We start from the raw sequence: 21319 nt of genomic DNA on the forward strand, positions 1-21319 counted from the left end.
GACCCATAACCTGGTTCCATAACCTAATATTTTTTTTTAATTTTTATTTTTATATCTAACTAAGTTCACTTTCCAAAAAATCAAGACTAAAAAGTGAGACAAACTAATAAAATTTAGGACTTAGCCTCAAATTAAACAATGTCTAAGATTCTATTGACAGACTAAGAACTAGGCATATCATCCCTGATTTGAAGTGGGTGTCATTGAAATTGTTTAAATTTGCATTGGCCGGAATAGCACAGTTGAGTCAGAAGCTCATGTGTATACATGCCCTGTTTTTTGGTTCGGCACTGATTATGGAAAACTGTACAAATAATTCTAACGACTGGCCATCTAATTGTATGCCTCACCTTTTTCCGATCAAGTCCATTTTTAATCCTTGAGATGCTCTGTGACAATGTTTGCAAACTGCAAAATATTATTTTAATTTTTACCGATTAGAAATGCTAAATGAGTGAGGTACCTACTGCAGTTCCTTTTACTACATTAAATCATTTCTGTATTGTGCATTTGATTTGGGTCGTAGGCGGTCACCGTTTGACCTGTTTACTTTCTACTATCTTTAGAGTATTGAATGAGTTGGTAGATTTAGGAGGTAAAGAAATGAAAATCTTGGACAATATGTGTGCTCCGTGAAACTTTTGTGAGAATTTCGCTGCCCTGAGGTTCAATATACAAAACAGTATATTTTTCCGAAGGGAAAACTGCATATCACCAGCTATCTCAGTTTATTTCTTAATATAGCATAAATTATGTTACATTTATTTAAAGGAGTAACACTTCATATTTGTTTTCTCTCAAGTGAAAAGTAGAAACCTTTCTAAAGCTAGCTCAACTTGGTGCTAATATAACTTTTTAATTATTTCTCCTCCTTGGATTGTTGTTAGGGAATACAATTGGCTTCACTGCTTTCTAATATGTTTTTCTCGATCAATTTTATCTGTGTGCCATTATTTCAACTCACAATTGATAGTCCACAAGAATATTGTGCCAATGGCATGATGCATGCCGATTTTGACTTGGAACAATATGTATAGCTATAGACCTGTAGTGCCATTGGCACAGTAGACAGTCTTAACATGTCAGAAAATAATCTTTAAACGTTTGTATGACGATAAAATATGTTCTAGGGACCAAATTAAAGTCTTTCAACATTAGATATTAGTGTAACATATGAAATTAGCTTATTTCTCATGATTTTTCCAAATTTTCTAAGTTGGAGCAAATTACTTGGGGAAAATTTCCTTTGATTTCTAAAGTTTGAAGTATAATTTAAGGATGATTACATTAAGACTCTCTGAACTATTATCAATTTCTATATGCACTTCTATCTTCTTTATATTTTTTTGTGTGTGTGTGTTTTCACATTGACCTTTTACCTAAACTGTGGAAACTCTCTCATCCTTCGGGTGGTATTAATGGTAAGCATCAAATTATCATTTTATCTTCAATTTTTTCTCTCTTTCTTTCTTCTAAAATAAGAGTAAAATAGTTCTTAAAGGACCTAGAATTGATCATGTGACACTCACAAATAATTTTTAACAGAAAAATCTAATGGATAACTAACGGAAGAAACATTTTAGAAGTTTTTCATATATAAGGGGTTAATATGTTAATAAAAAATAAATGATGGAATATATGTGGAAATGAGCAAAAGGTTAGGGGGTCTTAGTTGTAGCATCAAAATATACAGAGGTATCAAAATTCAAAATGGACAAAATGATGTCAAATTAGGTTTGTTTAAAAGATACGTCCAATTTCTAATAACACGCATTGATATATGTGACCATGATGGAATATCGAATCTCCTATATCAGTGCCAATAATTCACCGGCACGACATATATTGACTTGTGCCGACCGGCACGACAATCCATTTAGTTGCTCAAGTATTACTTGGCAATTTTTTTGGTTCTCTCCACATGTTCATATTTATTGTTGTAGTTGCTTCTTTATGTGTGTGCCTATTGCCACAATAATTGGTGTTTTTCCATTGCTGTATCATCATTAACTTAATATCTTTCACATCAGGTCTGATTTTGCTCGTTTGAATTATCAAGGATTTTACACTGTAGTCTTGGAGAAGGATGATGAAGTTATATCAGTGGCATCCATCAGGTAAATGCTTTGGTACTCTAGGTTAAGTACTTTGTTGGGAGAACTAATTCACCAAGTGATGGTTCTCACTAAAAGTAGATTACAGATATCTATATTATCTGAAATGCAAAACCATACATTACCAAGCTATCTAGATGTTGCTCTTTCATGCCATGGGTCAAAGGAATTTGGTATTTGACTTCGTGCCTATCTTTCGAGTGTTATTTGGTGTGGGAAGAGGAGTTGTCAATGTTTGAATCATCCCATATTTATTCTTGGCTGGGCATATAGGAATTCTTATGTAGGTTTAAGAATGTGGTGGGTTTTATTTTACTGAAGGGAGGATGTGATTGTTTGATTTAATTAAACTCATCTATTATGGTAATTTCTGATGATCAGATTTATAACTGTAGAATGCCTACAGATGTATGAAAGTTACTAGTGTCATAAGGAATTAAGAATATATGTTATCTGAAAATATATCGTAACTGAAAAATATCCAAATACTTCGTTTATATTGCATTACGGAGTTCTGGTATAATTGCATTGATGGCAAGTAGCTACTTCATGATTAGCAGTTTGCTAGGTGGTCATCATGCATGTGTCTTTTAATGCTAAGCTTTTTGTTGTTTTATGGTTGTGTTTACTTGCAAAAGGGTGTCCCTTATTGTGGAGGTAAGATTTGCCACCTTATGCCCAAGTGGGCATAAGCATCGGAAACAACCTCCTCAGTAATGAAGAACAACAGAGTGCATCATTGCCTGCCAAGAACCTGAGGTGGAAGACTTATCCCATGGGTCATTTGCTTGCAAGACTTTTCTCCTATATTATATGCATATAATCTGCATGAATTGTAATTTGCAATATTGGGAAATCTACAATGTAGGTTTCACCTTAAATATGCCTCTTCATTACAATTATTATGTTCTTATCAAGTTATCGTCTTCTTCCTTGCAGGGTGCATGGAACAACAGTTGCTGAAATGCCTCTCATTGCAACTTGTAGTGAGCATCGCCGCCAAGGAATGTGTAGACGGTTGATGGATGCCATAGAAAAGGTAGCTTTCTGCTTTCACAGTAGTCCTGTCATCACAATAGAAAGAAGATAGTGGACACTGTCTTACTGAATTTTTCTTTGGTCCTTGATTTGTTTTTAATATTGTGCAAAATGTCTTCAATAAGTTAGCACATATTAATGATGGTAATGTAGCTACTACTCCTTAAAGATTTAATTTGCTTCTTTAGACCTCTTTGGTTCCAGAATAAGGAATTCACAAATGCTGGATTGAGGGTAAAGTTATTTGTGCAATCCTTGTATTTGTTCATGCTTTGGTGTATGGTTGGAAAAAACAAGGATGAAAGAACAACGATTACCTTGGATAATAAAGTGGTTTTGGTTGTAGAAGATTGGATGGCGATAAGGGTAGTTGTTTCCTTTTGTCACATACCAAATTTTTACTATGCTACTAATTAGCTATATATTTTTTTCAAGTGATTATAATGTTATAAACGGTAACTTTTAAATTGAGATATGTAGAAATGGTTTTTAGATAAAATATTTAATAATATTTCTCTTTTACTTCAATGTTGGGAAATTAATATTAGCAGAAATCAAGGTTCCAAGTAATCGGGTTCGGCCAATTGGAAAAATAATACGTATTGGCCATACCACAATATCGGATATCTGTATTATACTGTTTTTAAATTACATAAAATTTAAAAATTATTTTTAAATACATAAGAAATCCAAAAAAATTAAAATAAATAAATAAAATATATAAAATATAAATTACTCCTATATAAAATTTAAAACTAAAAATATATACTACATCCTCAATCTTTATTTCCCTTCTTCTTTCTCACACAAATAAAATATCTCATTTTTTCTCTCTTCCCACTAGCTTTCTCTCTAACCTATTCACTCTCCCTCCCATTCCTTATCATGGGAAGAGAGAGAGAGAAAAGAGAGAGAGAGAGAGAGAGAGAGAGAGAGAGAGAGAGAGAGAGAGATAGATAGATATTGGATTTGTTCGAGGAGCTTGTCGCCTACGTCGAGGGGGATGAAAGAAGGTATGTGGTCGTCTATGACTCACTTCAATTACCTATATTGGGTGGTCTCTACCGATTCAACCGAAATAGGTCCGACACAGGACGATATTAGCCGATCTAGTCGATCCGATCTCGAAACCAACCAATAGACTAGGTTCGGGTGGTATCAGGATTGACTGATACTAACATCTTTGGTAGAAATATATAATATATTTTGTCAGAGTATAAAATACTAAAACTGTTATTATTTAACACCTTAAGTTTTTAGAGTAGTTGGTGAGTTGATATGATATTAGAGCCAGCTGGTGAGATAACAAGGTACCAAAGCCAAATGTTTTGGATGTCGATTTTAGAAATTTAGATCTCATTAGCTTGCTTTTATTTTCTATTTTCTAATATCTATTCTTTCGAAGTGTGGTAGGCGATACATCTTTGATATCTATCATCTATCTATGTGTGGTATTAGGGGTTGTGAACATAAGGAGGCGAGAAATATTTAGGTCAACTAGTCATTTAAAATAGTATCAAAGTAGGTCTTGAGTTTAAATCTTGCTAGGACTACTCAAGTCTTGAAGTGACAGAGGGTGTTAGAACATTAAAGATAAAAATCACTGTTCTTTAACGACTTAAGCTTTTAGAATAGTTAGTGAATTAACATTTATTTTTTATGAAAATATATGAATATTGTTACAACCCAAATCTAAAGAGGGAGGTAAGGTCTCAAGTATGAGATCTAGGATGCGAGCCTTACAATCTATCACAAACATTAAATGTGAAAAAGTTCTAATATAACATTAGAGAATTATTGAATAAGAAGCCAAGAACAGTCAAATCATGGTTCGAAGGATCAAATGATCCCGTTGCAAACCCAATCCTAGTCATTGTTAGATATTGGGTGGGGTCGGCCAAACTCGATCTGAATTCCTCCTTGCATTCTCTTTTTCCTTCTTTCATTATTACTCTCTTTCATTATCTCTCTCTATGATAGTTATTGCTTCTTCGACGTAGAATTCTAGTTCTGACAAACTGTAGCGACCTCGAGTATGTAATTTTTTTTTAATCTTTTTATTTCTCGCTCTCTTCTCTTATTTTTTTCACTGCAATTTTGTCTTCTTCTCTCTCCTTCACTTTGACAGAATTTTTTTCTCTCATTCATTTCTTCCATTCTCATTCTCCTTCATTGTAGTAGTTTTGAGTAAGTATTTTTTTTTAAAGTTTTTAGGCTTCATATGTGAGTAATTATTGTTTTATTTTTACCTTTTTTCTAAATTTTAAAAAAAATTCTATATTTTTAAATAATATTTAGAATTTTATGTAATTAAAAAATAATCCAATCTTAGTGGCTGATATGTATCGGTTTTTTAGGAGGTCAATTCTGATCCCAATTTTTCGAACTTTGAATCACATAACTAATTTAAATAGCATCAAATTATTGCAGATCCTCCAAAGAAGAAAGCAAGTAATAATCCATTGTTTATAACAACTGAAATGTAAATTCAATCAAATGAAACATTTAAACTAGTCTCTTCACTCCTGATTCTGCAATCTTCATGTTATTTAGGTTCCTTGATGTCATGTCAGGCTTCTCATTTATCATATCATGATAAGCTAAAGACTCAATTTAACTATCATCCTACACATGATGTTAAAAGCGAGTGTTGATTTTAATGCTCTACATGCATTAATTATAGAGTTTTGAAATAATAGACTTATCTTTTTGGCTTTATCGCTGAGCACCCTAGCAATATATCTGTGGTAGCCCCATGTGCACTTGAGGTTACTACCCTTACTCATGCTAGCACTAGGTCAAGCCTGAGTTCCTTTTGGACTCCAAACTCGCCTATAAATAGCCTAGCCATTGACTACTACCAGCAACAACTTTTCTTACTTCCCTTGGCACTAAAAAATTAAGATAAAAATACAATTACACTTCTTTTATCATGCAAACACGGCAAATTATTGGTCCTACCTATTAGGCATTTATTTTAATGCATTCCTATGATATCTTATCAATACATTCTTACATAGAAATATCACAGAAAAGTATTTAGCTTAACTACCAGATTACATGTAAATTCACTTTCTGTTGTGTTCAGTTAGCTTTTTGTGCTGAACAAAATGGTCGATACATTAAACATTTCCTTTTACAACCAATTCAGTTTTTCCAAGAAATAACCCATTGCCATTTGACATCTGGTCTCATTAGTCCAATCTCTAACTTCTCTATTACACTTTCTATCTCCATCTCAAGGAGAACCAGAGGATTCTTAGAGCTAAGATTTTTAAACCTGTTTGCTCTAATATAACAAGAGTATACGACTGCGGATACATTGTGTAACAATTAATCTGACAGAATTAGTTTCTAAGCCCTGCATTATTTTATCCATTTTCTACTCGAAATGTGAGTTCATTGAGCTAATTCAGTGATCATGCCAGGTAACTAAAATCTGAAGCATATTCCAAATATTAAATAGACGAAAACTGATTAAACATATATATATAATCTCTCCATAACAAGCTAGTGGATGAAGCAAAACTCCATACATTAGGAAGTTGGAACATAACATAACTTATTTATTTTCATCTCAGCGGCTAGGGTTTCAAGTGTGCTTGCATGCAAGAGAGAATAAAACGTAGGGGTGGGAAAGAGTCCTTACCGAATACAATAAGGTTTTGGTGAGTACATATGGATGAGAGGAGAGTTTTGTGAGGGAGAGAAAAAGGAAAAAGGGAGGAAATCCTAGTTGAATAGGAAATATTGTATTTCCCATTTGGTGGCTTGCCTAAAAAAGTGAGACCTGCAAAAACTGGAGAACTTTCCAAGAATATTGATAAGCATAACAAACTTCTCAAAACTATTCTGCTAAATAGATTCTAATTGTAGTGCACACAATTGCATACACATATTTCAACAGTATTTAGTCTGAACATCTGGCTTTTGCGATCTATAAATACTAGCATAAGAGATGGCAATTAACATAGGTAAATGGGTTACACGAAGAAATGATTAGCCTTTGATCTAGCATGTGTCTCAAAGGATTTTAGAACATAATTTGTCACTTGCTACTCTTAATGGTGAAATTAAGCACATCTAGAATTGAAAATGCATTGCAAGATAAAAGCAACAAAACTTTTAGTCAAACATATTTCAAATTATCTTAAAAAAAATACATATTTCAAATTATGTAAACCTTAGATACAAGTTGGTTAGTATTTAGTCATCACAAGTCAACTATGATAAAGTACCTGCATAAGTTCTTACCCTACAATAGGTTAGCTACAAGTTGGTTACCACCATGGATTGAAAAATAGGTTGATCCTGATTGGGATCCTGATCAGGATCAGGATCGGTCTGTTCAGGTCAACTGAGTCATATCCATAGTGGATCTGACTGGTTCTTCCACTATCTCTTTTCTTCACTACGCCAATTCTTTTTTCCTTTTCTTTTCTTTTCAGTTCTTCCACTTGCTCTCTCCTTTATCTTCACTGTGGCAATTTTTTTCCTTTTCGGTTCTACTTCTCCCTCTCTTCTTCTTCTTCATTGTGATGAATTTTTTTTTAAGTTCTTCCATACTCTCTCTTAGTCTCTTTCTCTCTTTTCTTCTTTACTGTAGTAAAATATTAATTTTTCTTCTTCTTCACTTATGGTGATTATAATGACAACGACCATAGGAATTTATGAGGCTGGTTAGGTATTTATTAAAGTTTTGTGTAAGTCTTTTTTTAAAAGTTTTTAGGCTTAATATATAAGTAATTATTATTATCTTATATTTTTATCATTTTTCCTAAATTTTTAGAAAATTTTCTGTATTTGTTAAATAATATTTTTAGAATTTTACATAATTAAAAATATTTCGAAGGAAAAAAATTGATTAGTTTACATTTTTTTTTAATTAAATACACTACTAGGAATTCGGGATATTTGATTTTCTGCAACAAAAGTATTAGCTATTGGATGAGTGTGTCACAAATGTATAACTGTTGTTCTTGTAGAGGGTATTTTTTAGTATTTTAGAAGTAGAAGGGCACCTCAACAAGATGGCATAGATATAAACAAAATTCTATTGCCTATTTGAGATTGAAGTTGTGATATTATTTTTATTTTGCCCACTTGACCATTGGGCCTCTCTCCCTTCCTAGCTTTTGAAGCATCACAGTGATGTTTGCCACCAGACAAATTTTCCATCTCCACAGTAAAACACCATTATCTCCTACCACAGAATAGACACAATGCCTGTATGGAACTTTTCCTCACTCCCTAGAATCCAAGCAAGATTTTATCGAAACAAGTTTACCCACTTTAAGAGAGAATTATCTATGCTATGTTTGGCTGAGTTTCATGTACAAGGTGGGGCTTATCAATTGTTCTACCAAACTGGTCCTTGCTTTATTAGAATTTATGAGTAATTTTATTCTGCATTCTGCTTCTTAGAAAGTAGTTCATGAAATCTCTTTGTAAACTTGGGAAGAATTATGCACAAAATATTTATAACTGGGGAAATAACAATTGAAAATATCTAAGCACAATACAAAGTATTCCTTGTATGAATGTGCAGTATTTACTTTCATGTGTGACATATGTGATTCTGTCTAACATTTAGCAATATATAGTAACAGCCAATTCTCTTTTATGTTTTATATGTGAACTTACCTATGCGCATGATCCTTTTTTGTTTTATTTTAAGTAGATGCTGATATTGTTCAAAGTCAAGATGCTTGTTCTGTCGGCAATTCCACAAGTGGTTGATACATGGACAGGGGGGTTTGGGTTTAAGCATATTGAGGATGATGAGAAGAAGCAACTAAATCACATCAACTTGATGTTGTTCCCTGGAACATCAATGCTGACAAAGATCTTGGATCAACCTAGTGCTGGCAAATCAGGTAACATTATCTAACGCTCGAGTTCCCTTCTGCATTTTCCATTTTAGCTTGGTGAGTTTTTGCTGAAATTAGGTTCTGGTATCATGTCATCTATCTTTATTTCGATGAACCTTTTTGGATAATGCAGGAGGAAAAACTGATCTGTATGCTAGAGAAGATCATTTTCAAGATTCTGGGAAGCCTGCTCAAATCAGAAAAAATGATATTGAGGGGCTGCCTGCTAAGGGTGCCATTGACAAAGATGAGCACCAACATTATGAAGGAAGTGACCTAAAATATAAAAGCTATTCTGATGCATCAGAACTACAAAATGATAAGTGCTTACCAAATGGTGAAGAGGGCCAACATTGGACGGCCATCAACTCAAATATCACAAAGTTGGAAGAGTTTGATGCAAACAAGGATCTGGTAGATGACTCCTCAGGCACCTCCAAAAAAGAATTATGTGGTCCTGAAAGATGCAATCGTGCTGCCAAGGTTCGCACTATTGGCAATGTTGGAGCATAAAATTTTCTTTACAACATTCAAATCCTAAGAAAAATCAACAATGCTTTCCTGCAAGATTTGGTCAGCTCTGACTAATTCCATACCAGGGTATCATTTATTTGATACATTGAAATGACTTACAAAAGAATGGACCTTTTAGTACTATGTGAACGCACAATGTGTAAGTGGCAGATAAGCTGATATACCGTATCAGAAGAGAACTTTTCTTGGAATAATGAGATTGCCTCCAATCAATGACAAACCATTCAAGAAGCTAAAAGGGTGATCCATTCACCTAACAAAATGGAAATTTATTAATAATTCCTCTATTTTCTCTCTTGAATAAATAGCAGGATTTTGTTTTGGGAATACATGAATATGAGGATGAGTCACCCTAACATTCAAGCAGCAGCTTGAAGCAATTCTGTAACGGAAACTTTAACTGGAGGCACTGGGTGAAAATTGTATATGCAAGTTTAAAAGCCCTATGAGTTGACTCTAGTCATGGTTATTGACTTTTCAGCCAGCAGCAGGCAGATGAGAGTTCAGCAGCATTTGAACTCTATTATGGAAATGGGAAGGAAATGTGCTTTCCTCAAAACCATCTTCCTGGTGATTCTTTGGTTCTTATGGCAATTTTACTTCAATATTGTGGACTGGATTCTTACTTTAACTGGACCAGGCGAGTTTCTGGGTTTTACTAAGAGCCAGAATAAGAAAGCTAGGACCAAGTCAGATTTATTTTGGCAGTTCAGTATTCTCTTGGTTCTGCTAACTATGATTACATGGTTTGTGGTGATTCTTACTCATAGTGTGATGTGTAAAGGGCCAAATGCTAATTAAAGAATTAAGATCTGTTCCACGTCCTTATATCGTTGAAGTTGCATTAAATGCTCAGATACTGGCGTTATATGATATTTAAAGAGGTCCAGAGTATGGGGGATTTCATTTTTGAGATAGCACCAAGCATAGTAAGAGAGAATATTTAGAGAGGCCAGGTTATGAGGAATTTCTGTTCAAGAAAGGGCCATATGACAGGGTAAAGGAAGGAAGGCCTTTTGACACAGTTTGCCTCGCTGCTGCTCTGTATGGGGATTAATTAATTCAAAAGGCTATTTGAGGAAAGGAGTGAGGAGTGTCTGACAATTTTGTAAGATTTAGATGTAATTCTTATCTGGCTGACAGAAAAGCTGCCAGATTAAGCTGGTGGTCTTTATGTTTATAGGTTGACTAAAATGGGTTACTTGGATGGCCAAGAGAAATAGCATGTTATAGCATATCATCGTGCTCTTCTAACCCACGCTACTTGAAATAATGATGCCAGCTATCTGTAGTTTATCTGTTAAAGAGGTAACCGGTAAGAATTAAATTATTTATGCTTTCTGTCTTCTTTCTTCTCATGTGCTTACATTTATGTATATGTATACTTGAAATAATGATGCCAGCTATTTATTTGTAGCTTATCTGTTAAAGAGGTAACTGGTAAGAATTAAATTATTTATGCCTTCTATCTTCTTTCTTCTCATGTGTTTCCATATATTTATGTATATGTTTCTGTACCTACATATATATGATATGTCTATATGCTGATGCATAGTTGCATACATACATTTACATGTATATATGTTAATATATACATACATATGTATTGGTATAACCTATAAATAGTGTTATATATACATATACACACTATCTTTATGTATAAATATACACTTACTTTTGTATATTAACATCTGTAAGCAATTCTATTTGCTTACTTTAAAAGAATTTGTGGCTTCCCATGTCTGGATACTCTAATTGATGAAGAACATATCAGTTAATGTAAGAAACATAAAGGTTAAAGAAATTTCCAATTTTATTTAGGCTTCATCGTGACAAAGAAGTGCAGTTTTATAGTTTCAGGCTTTCAGCAGTTTCGGCAATGTTTACCCAAGTTGTGGTGTTTCAACTAGATAGTTTCAAAGAATTTTGAAAAATGTTATGATCTCCGGAAAAATATTTAAAGAACTGGAACTCATACTTTGCATCATATGGAGAATATTTATTTGTGGACCATATTCTTATAGTATAGTAGTCTGAAATATTTTATTGTGTTAAATCACTGAGTAAAAGTGCATAAATAATTAGCATCTGGAAAAAGAGTAGAAAGCATAAATCATGTTAAAAATTAAAAGTAGACCTGAAGCTCTGAATGATACAATATTTAGTGAGAGTACTGTTCACTTAAATCTTTAGCTTTATATAACTGGTCATAAGGAGGTAGATGCTCATGATTGATGATTTTACTTTGTTGACGGGGTTGGGGGTCATCATTTCTTCAGTTGATGGTATTTATTGGTAATGCTGTTTGCATCTGATTTTTTTTGTTTGGCACTACTTTAAAAAATTGTAAGAATTTATATAATTACTTTGTAGCTGCATCTAAAAGGAAGGAGAATATATGATCTTCATTATTTCTTTCCTAATGTTCTATTGAAATTCATGAACTTTAAGCAAGGTCTATAAATTTTTCTGTGCAACTTAATGAATTCATGTTATCCATCTCAAAGAAACAAATATTTCTTGCTTTCTGAATTCTCAAGCGTAAATTAAAATATAAAAAAATAATCTAAAATAATGCTTTTAAGCTTGAATATACGGTTTGGCTGAGTTCACTGAATCTGATTAAAACTGAGTTGAGACTGCCATTGTCTCAGGCAGTTTCTGATTCCTCCTGGCTTAATCAATTTGGTATTAAAATTCAAACTTGGATTCTAAAGAATGTAATTTGTTGTTAATACCTCCACAGGATCCTTTTATCTTCGCTATGAGCATTGAGCCATAAGTGTGTAGTTGTAAAATCCAGCTAGGATTGGTTTAAGCTGTTTTCTGACATGTCTTGTCATGTATACTGATATCTTGTCGTCATCTGTCTCAGATTCAATGTACTACATTTATTTGACTGCCGGCAGATTTTCGTTGCTTTCCTTAACTACATTAAATGAACTAAATTTTATTATAAAGGCAAATGGAACATCTGATTTCAGAAAATCAAGCAAAACTCTTTGACATCAGCTTAAATCAGATTGACATTTACTTTTTCCTAAACCTATCTTATTGTATGGTACTACGGTGAATGACTCCAATCCTTTGATAGTTACCTGCAAAGGGTAGAGGGCCTTGGCTTTCTTCTTAATGGTTTTCATGATGGAATAACTCTGAATGTTATATCTTTGCATGGGATCTGGTGATTTCATTATCTTTGGTTTTCTGTTAATCATCATCTGCCTTATTAGCGTATCATGAATTGCTACTTTGTTCTAGTTTATTCATTATTGGCTATGAAAGCATTTCTTGTTATAAACAATGCTGAGGCTGTGATTGGAAACAGAATTGCTGGAGATGTTTTTGACCCAGAACAACTTGGCACAAATAGAGGGACAAGTAAGGTTAATAACTTAAAATAGTTCCACCTTTTGGTGGAACTATTTGCTGAACAAAGAGGCAAAGGTTTAGAATTAACTCTTTTTTAAGTAGCGATTTTTCTCATAATTATATGCTATTCCCCCAAAAGGCAAACCTCTTTAGTAACTACTATGGGGAATAACTGGGGATACAGTTACTTTATCCCCTTTTTAAAATATTATGCATTATTGCAAGCAATGATAGCAATTGCTCCATGAACTTTTTCGATCTAGAGTTTTTCATTGGGATTCAAGAGATTTTTGGCAATTTAGAGAAGTAGGTATTGGATAATTAATTGGACTTGTCAATGTTGGACATACAAAGTTTAAGTTTGACGTATCAATAGGGGTGAAAACGGGTCAGATTAACTCCGACCCGACCCGCTATCCGACCCGACTCGGATCGGATTCGGATAAAAAATTTCTATTTGATTCGGATACGGATAGAAGTTTTAAAAAAATTTCGGATACGAATTCGGATACGGGTCAGATATATTTTTTGGATTCGGATACGGATATCGGATATCCGTTTACCCGCATATTTTTTTAAATGATTTACAGTTTTTAGTTTGCTTATTTAAATAGTAAATATTAATATTGTTACTAATAATACTTTGTATATTATTTATAGAGATTAATTTCTCTAATTTTATATATTTGACATACAAAAAAATTATTTATTGTAAAACTCTTAATAATTTTGTGTTAATTATATCTAAATAAAATATTATAATTATTTTAAATTCAATTAATATCCGTTTAAGATTCGATCCTTTATCCGAAAATTATCTGTATCCGTTTAGTTAGGATATGGTTTTAAGTTTTACTATCCGTCTAATATCCGTATCCGGACTAAAAATATGGATCCGGATATGGGTTAAGCACTATCCGATCCGTATCCGATCCGTTTTCACCCCTACGTATCAAGGATATAAGATAAAAGCTTCCAATAGAATGTTATTCTAGATGAATGTAAACTTCTATATTCTCTGATATGGATTTTGTTATTCATCATCTTTTATGACCAAGATAATATTTTCCAACTAACATAATTTCATGAAGGATAATTTTCTTGGTCAATGCATAAAAATAATTTGAGTCATATGTGGATCACACTTCCATTATGAACTTTATTATGCCACTGAATGCATATACTCAACCTTAAAGTGATATGAAAAACTGAGGAAATTGTCAATATCTTATTGATATCTTTTGCTTAAGAAGATCAAACTCTTGTAGTTGAATTTCCACCCAAAATGATGTCTGATGTACCATCCACCATGCAGTTGTCTTATTTATTTATCTATTTTACTATTTATTACTTTTACACATTAAGTAGGCCTTTGATTACAGTAATGTTTATGTCTGTATGGAAAGAACATATAAAAAATTATTAGCTTGTAGATATATGGAATGACTTTCTTTTTCTTAGCTTCATCACAAGAATTAAAATTTTGTCACCGAGTACTCAATTCTTTTGAAGCTATGCTTTCGGATTCTCTTGGAGCTTGACAATCTAGTTGCTATATAGTCTGCTTGCTTGTGATATGCTTGTTTCTTGTAATAAATGATGGAAGTTAGATTTGTGTTTTCCAGAATTATCATTGAAAGTGTGAGTCATTACATAGACATTTCCAAATCATATCACTATGTTTCCTATAAGTATTATGACGAGTCTATGATTGCAATTTTTCTCATCAATTCCTGCATCCATGATCTGGAGCTATAAAACTTGCCTGGTGAAATTTTCTCCAGGGCTTTCGTTCAAGATTAATATTTGAGATAATATTTTGCTCTGCATATAGTCTACTGCTTACGTTCCTGTTTGAGTTTTTAACTTTCCATTGTAATTTACTCATGTTACTTAGACAGTTATCTAATGGTTCAAATGTTTGACTTGCTTTCTGGTTTTCTTGTCTTCCTTCTTTATCCATTTTCTATGTAAGAATGTTCCACATGTAAGTTGAAGAGGCATGAAAACTCCATTTTTAAAAAGGTTTCTCATTATTGCTTGTTTATTCCAATCTCGTGTCTATATTTTTCCTTCAGAACCTTGCTATCTCTTTTTAGCTGAGTTCCATCCTGTGCTAGTTTGTCGGGTTCCTTGGCAAAAATTCCATGGATTACTTCTTTGTATGTGGTCCTTTGTTTCATGATAGTTTCTGCTGGTTCTAGGGAGAATCTGAACTGCTGTCAGACGTAATATTTTGCTCACTGCAGGCACATCGTATCTCTGTTGCAGAAAAGGAATAAAGTCTGTTGCAGGGAATTTCATTCGGAACCCCAATAGATCATTTGCAACACTTTGATGGATAACTTCATCCACTGCTACTCGGTAAGTGTTCATAGCACCACAATGATTGACCTCAAGTACATGTTTTTGATGCAGCATACTTGCCATACATGTATAAGCTGCTTGTGCTTGCTGAATGATTGAGTATGTTAAATAAAGATGCACAAAGTTCTTGCAGATTTTCAGAATTATTTCAGATGTAACAGAGTTTGTCTACTTGCTCATGTTTGTTTGATTTGTTTGATCTTTAACTTTAGTTCATTTTGAATGCATCTTCCATTATTATATATGAATTAGACTGAAAGCTATCCATGATCAGGTGCTAGGTGCTGGCTGCACCTTTTGTAGCAGCAATGGAAGGAGGCAAAGTTGAGCCTAGGAGGTACCATTGTTGAAAGGTGGGCTTATTCATCTGGAAACTTGTAGATATAATTAGTCATTAGACTATACTATGAAATGCCTTGTGAATATAGTGATGTCAATTTTTTTCCCCTATAAAATAACCTATTGACTATTAACTCTTTGTTTTAGTACATAAATTACTACATATATAATTTACACCCTTGAGGGTAGGTCAAAATTTGGAGTTTGCTGAACTATTGTTTCTATCATTTAACCCGCCTGTAGTTCTGACCCATGTAAATATTAGTTCTTGTAGGTAAATTACAAACGCTGGAGACTAGTAAAATAGATTTTTTTACTATTAAATTTGATTTATAATCTATTTTGATAAATAAAATGCAGGAGACTAGTTTGGTAAAAAGAAAGAACACCCAAAACAAGCAAGTCATATATATTTTTCCGAAAGTTGACTATTGAAGAAACTCCGACTTCCGAAAATACCTTTCTTTTTATCGAAGAGGTAAAACTCTCTCTCTCTCTCTCAGAAACAAACAAGCAACCGTTCGATTTTGTTTGATTTCCGTGGACCACAGTCCACGCTCTCCTCCTCCGCGCGTCTCGGACCTCGAGTCTCTTTTTCTCTCTCTCTCTCTACCAAAACCCAAAACCCAAAACCCTAGTCCTTCTTCCTCTTAGCTGGCCTCCTCCTCAATTCAAAACCTTAACCCCTTCTCCCCCTTCTCCCCCTTCTCCCCCTTCTTCCCATGACCTCCATCGAACGCCATGCACAAGCTCTGGCGCGGAACCTTCTTGACCCACTCCAACCCTATCTTCTCCACCGCCGCCTCCCTTAACCACAACCTCCCCCTCCTCCTCCTCCATCGGATGCCCTCTCTCCGCCTATCCCTTCCTCCACTCTACACCCACCGAAGCCCTAACCCCGCTCTCCGTCGCGCTCTCCTCGCCGGAGCTCGCTTAGCTCCGCCGGAGGCGGCCTGGCTGCGGTCCGGAGGTCGGAGGAACTTCGCGGCGGTCGAGGCTTCGAAGAATCGCGAGAAAGGTAGGAACTTGGAGGGGTCCGATGGCGAGGAGGTGGAGGAGGAAGAGGAGAAGGATAAGAAAGGTAGAACGGCGTCGGGAAGTGAGAGGAGGCACAGAGGTGGAGCCGTGGGTGCTCCGCCGGTAGGAAGTGTTGAGCTCTTGGCGATTCCTGGTGTTGGGCATCGCAATCTAAAGAAGCTGGTGGATAAGGGTTTTCAGGGAGTCACCCAGCTAAAACAGCTTTATAGGGACAAGGTACATTACCAGATTTAAAGTTTTCTTGTTTTCTTGGATTTTGCATTTATTATTGAAGAAGACAGATTAGAATTAGAGTATAATGGAATGCATAAATGTGCCTATAAAATGAGTAATTCCGCTGGTTTCTTTTCTGGGTTTGTAGATAAACATTTGAGTTAGTCCAAGTATAGACTGTAAAAGGAGACAGTGTAACGGAGACTTGGCTCCAATTAATTGCAATCTTCAGTACCGTGTGGATGGGTAATTCCAGCTCCCTATTTCCTCTGATGCATGATCCCATATTTTTTAGATGTCCTGGATTCAAGGTTTTAGTACATATGCTGGTTTTTTTTTTAATCTTTTATTACACATCTGTTTATGAATGTTTCATTACCTTATTATTCTGAAATCTTTAGAATGAACGATTTCATGATTTCCAACTTGCTTTTCATGTCTGAATGTTTGTGCATTTTGCCTTTTAATGCTGTAATATTCCTCAAATTTCCCTTGGTGAACATTTGCAGTTCTTTGGTAAGTCCAGTGAGAAGATGGTTGAGTACTTGCAGGGCTCGGTAGGTATCATCCATAAGAACCATGCAGAGAGTATAACCTCCTTCATCAAGGAAAGTGTTGATGAAGAGTTAAGAGAGGAGGATACACAGTGTGATTTGAAGTCTACACAGAAGAAAAGGCTCACATTTTGTGTTGAAGGAAACATTAGTGTTGGAAAGACTACCTTCCTCCAAAGAATAGCTAATGAAACTCTTGAGCTGCGTGATCTTGTAGAAATAGTACCAGAGCCTATCTCCAAATGGCAGGATGTTGGACCTGATCACTTCAATATATTGGATGCTTTCTATGCTGAGCCACAGAGGTATGCCTACACGTTCCAGAATTATGTGTTTGTTACAAGGGTCATGCAGGAAAGAGAGTCTGCTGGTGGAATAAAGCCCCTCAGGCTGATGGAACGAAGTGTTTTCAGCGATAGAATGGTAAGTTAAGTTATTGTGTAATCTGATTCTATCTTTCATGCCTTTCTTTTATTTCGTTGACATCAATTTATTAATAACTGCTCTATTGTAATGGTAAAGGGCTGATTTGTCTTGCATGCAGGTCTTTGTTCGTGCTGTTCATGAAGCTAATTGGATGAATGAGATGGAGATCAGCATTTATGACTCATGGTTTGACCCTGTCGTATCATGTCTTCCGGGTCTTATCCCTGATGGCTTCATTTATCTTAGAGCTAGCCCTGATACATGCCACAAGAGAATGATGCTCCGCAAGAGAGCAGAAGAAGGTGGTGTTTCACTAGAATACTTACGAGGCTTGCATGAGAAACATGAGAGCTGGCTGTTCCCTTTGCAACATGGAAATCATGGTGTATTATCCGTGAGTCAGTTGCCCCTACATATGGATAGCTCCTTACATCCTGAGATAAGAGATCGTGTATTCTACCTAGAAGGGGATCATATGCATTCAAGTATCCAAAAGGTAATCTTACCATATAATTGTTCTTTAACAATCTTTGATACTAAATTTCACTTGAGTTTATGGCTGAATCTTTTTTTTAATGAATAGGTTCCTGCTTTGGTACTGGATTGTGAACCCAATATAGATTTTAGCAAAGATATTGAAGCCAAAAGGCAGTAAGCTCTCTCTCTCTCTCTCTCTCTCTCTCTCTCTCTAGCAGTTCCAAAAGAGAAATCTGAACTTATAAATATTTTATGGCATATCAAAAGCTGAAGCTCAATTTTGATTTATCTTAAAGCATGGTTTGGTGTAGTACCTCTCACCTTGGATGTGCTCGATGTTGCTTTCTTTATATCAAAGCTAGACTTGCTATTGACTTGTGAGATCCTTTCATAGCTACTTTTGTCCACTTTTTACATGGTAATGACTGTGACTTAATAATACTACAATTGAAGATACATGGTTAGGCCGTCTAAGTTAATATCTTTAAATATTGTCCTTGCTCAGCATGCAACAAAGGAATTTATAAGCACTCATTTTTTTAGCAGATAATCACCATTGTTCTTTCTACTCAATTTGTACCTATTCCATCAATTGATCTGAAAAATTTCCAGCCGACTTTGCTTATTAATCAACATATCAGGTTGTTTGCTAGCTGGGTTTGTGTATAAAGCATTAGGTTTATGATCGTGAAGCAAGTTAGGCAATTAATTTACCTGACTGAAATGCACATTTAGGTTTAAAATTCTGAAACCTAAAACAGTTATTACTGAGATATGCAAACCCCCATCATTCTGCTGACAAGAGTTCTTACTGTGTGTCTTGGTTTCATCCCCCACTCTAACTGCTTGGTTTTTTTTCCTAGAAGTACCCCTATTGCATCTTATAAGTGTCTATATGTAGTTCCGCTGTCAGCTGGTGTTCCTCATCTGGCTAATGAACTTCGACATTGCCCAAGGTTTCAAATAAATCTATTTCTGACCAGATAATCCTCAGTATGATATGTTCTTAATGTGCATACCATATTTATTGTCCTTAATTTTGCGCAATACTTTTTATTTTTATATCATATTTAAAATGTTGATCAATTAATTTATTTGTTATTGTCAAGGTATGCTCGGCAAGTTGCAGAATTTTTTGAATTTGTGAAGAAAAAGAAAGAAACTTCACCTACAGGCTCTGGTTCTGATGGAAAGAAGAAAAACCAACAAATAGTGGTTCCTCACAGAGGTGGTTTGTGGGTTCCAGGTCAGAGTCATTTCCCAGAGTCTGCTTTAGAATCTCTGGACTTCCGAAGAGCTATGTCATTCCTTTCTGGTTAGCAGGTTTCATCATTCCATCTAGAAGTCTCTTATCTGCAGTTATGTTATTTCAAAATCATATATTATAATATGGTTCCGGGCCAGGAAGAGACCTCAGGAATTCTGAAACTGTTTAACTTTGTAAATGTTGTGATGGCTTTGTTCTAATGTCAAGACTAGTAAACAATGTAAGATACCACTGTTGTACCTTTGTTCATCTGTAAATGGTTTAATTGTTATCTTAAAGTTCTAGCTGCTGATATCTCTGTTTGAAAGATTGATTGCCAGTGGTTGTCATATATATATATATATAACCAATTATTTTCTTACTTTAACTGTTGGATATTTCATCCAAAAATAATAAGATGTCCTTTATCCTGAAAGTATGCTTTGTGCCACTGATCTATCTTGAACTTTTGTATCCTGAACTCTCTCCCAGGTTCTCTCTCAATTTATATGTATCTAACAGAAGTGGTATTATTGAAGTTACTTTCCTAAACGACGTTTATAGCTGCAATTTAGATAAAAAGTTCTGTGGTAAAATAAATTGTCGTCCAAACTATACGGAGTAAAATATATTTATAATATCTCATTTTAAGATAATAAGCTAAATATACAATATCCTATTTTAAAGTATAAATATTATTTATTAAAATTATATTTTATATCACACATTAATTTATTTACACTAGCTCTCTTAATTAGCATACAAAAAGAAGAATAAAAAAATACACTAGCCTATTTATTATCCATATAAAATCTCTCAACTATGAAAACAGCAACTATATGGATTCTTTGAATTAAGAATTTTTTAATGTCAAGAGGTCTATGTAGTAAAAAGAAATTATGTGAAAGTTTGTGATAGTTAATACAAATTTGAATCATAGATATCGATGTCATAACACTAATTATTGTCGAAATGATTCAAAGTAGGATTACTTTGACTAAGTAAAACGAAGTATCCGTCACTCTACCGAGTCAAATATTAAATGCGAAGCCTTTTCACCTATTTACAGTTTACATCCTGCATCTTTTATAATTACAAATAGAGTCATATTTTTACTAAACATTTATACAAAGTACCCTGCTTTTAAGTTAACACTAATGCAAACTATTATTTTATAAAATATTATAAAGTACACGTAAGGCACCATAGATTTAATAATTTCTTTTAATCTTAAATCTCAAAACAAAAAAAGGGTAAGTTAGATTCTACCCAAAAATAAAATGAGTCCTTTTTTTTTTTTTTTTCCCATTATCCTTTCTCATGTAGCCACTTAGTTTGGAAAAGGTTTTCTTGGGTAAAATATATGGGTTAAGAAAGACATGTTGAGTTGGACAAAGAGTACTTTGTATAGTTAAATTAACTTAGTAATCTAGTTTAGTAAAGTAAACATAAGCAGAGTATTCTTTCTGTGCATCTATGTGATAAAAATGAGAGGGGCTCAATTTTGCAAACATTAAAAATATTAGATTGTAAATAGGTGAAACGGGGAGGTGTTAAATGTAAATTTCCCTATTAGATTTCTTTACACGTTTGATTCATTTTCTTTAAGTTCCATTTGAGTCGCATTTGTCAAAACGAAGACAAAATAGAAAGACTGGACTTATTACTTGACAAAACCTGAATTAAAATTCTAATTAACTAACCATCCTTTGTAGAATGCCAAATAAATCT

At 34.2% G+C, this 21319-nt stretch overlaps 2 protein-coding genes across 8 annotated transcripts in view; both read left to right on the forward strand.

Moving 5' to 3' along the window:
* The window catches only part of LOC140768589 (increased DNA methylation 1), a 29145-nt gene extending 12775 nt beyond the window's left edge, over positions 1 to 16370 (forward strand). The window contains exons 5-11 of one of the 7 annotated variants that reach the window (XR_012105781.1): positions 2031 to 2117; positions 3054 to 3153; positions 8833 to 9028; positions 9156 to 10871; positions 15133 to 15292; positions 15570 to 15648; positions 15995 to 16370. Coding sequence is in view for 1 of the 7 variants with exons in the window: in XM_073108921.1 (XP_072965022.1) it covers positions 2031 to 2117; positions 3054 to 3153; positions 8833 to 9028; positions 9156 to 9535 (763 nt within the window). In the remaining 6 variants the exon portion in view is untranslated. Of the gene's footprint in view, positions 1 to 2030; positions 2118 to 3053; positions 3154 to 8832; positions 9029 to 9155; positions 10997 to 15132; positions 15293 to 15569; positions 15649 to 15994 lie in introns of those variants that run through there. The other 6 variants (XR_012105783.1, XR_012105780.1, XR_012105784.1 and 3 more) reach the window with 6 other exon arrangements.
* A 379-nt stretch (positions 16371 to 16749) lies between these two features.
* Positions 16750 to 19899, forward strand: LOC140768590 (uncharacterized). Its single transcript, XM_073108922.1, has 6 exons — positions 16750 to 16888; positions 17034 to 17131; positions 17395 to 17862; positions 17984 to 18361; positions 18449 to 18516; positions 19452 to 19899. The coding sequence occupies exons 3-6, from the start codon at positions 17419 to 17421 to the stop codon at positions 19660 to 19662; spliced, it is 1101 nt and encodes a 366-aa protein (XP_072965023.1). The 5' UTR covers positions 16750 to 16888; positions 17034 to 17131; positions 17395 to 17418; the 3' UTR covers positions 19663 to 19899.
* The last annotated feature ends 1420 nt before the right edge of the window (positions 19900 to 21319 follow it).

This window comes from Typha angustifolia, chromosome 10, assembly GCF_048772165.1.
Source record: "Typha angustifolia cultivar Huaian chromosome 10, ASM4877216v1, whole genome shotgun sequence".
NCBI classification, from domain to species: domain Eukaryota; kingdom Viridiplantae; phylum Streptophyta; class Magnoliopsida; order Poales; family Typhaceae; genus Typha; species Typha angustifolia.

What these genes read in the sequence shown, in the direction of transcription:
- LOC140768590 (XM_073108922.1), top strand. Translation starts at nt 17,419, where the DNA reads ATGGTTGAGTACTTGCAGGGCTCGGTAGGTATCATCCATAAGAACCAT. An exon ending in TGCATTCAAGTATCCAAAAG is followed by an intron (nt 18,362 to 18,448) that starts GTAATCTTACCA and finishes TTTAATGAATAG; the next exon opens with GTTCCTGCTTTGGTACTGGA. An exon ending in GATATTGAAGCCAAAAGGCA is followed by an intron (nt 18,517 to 19,451) that starts GTAAGCTCTCTC and finishes GTTATTGTCAAG; the next exon opens with GTATGCTCGGCAAGTTGCAG.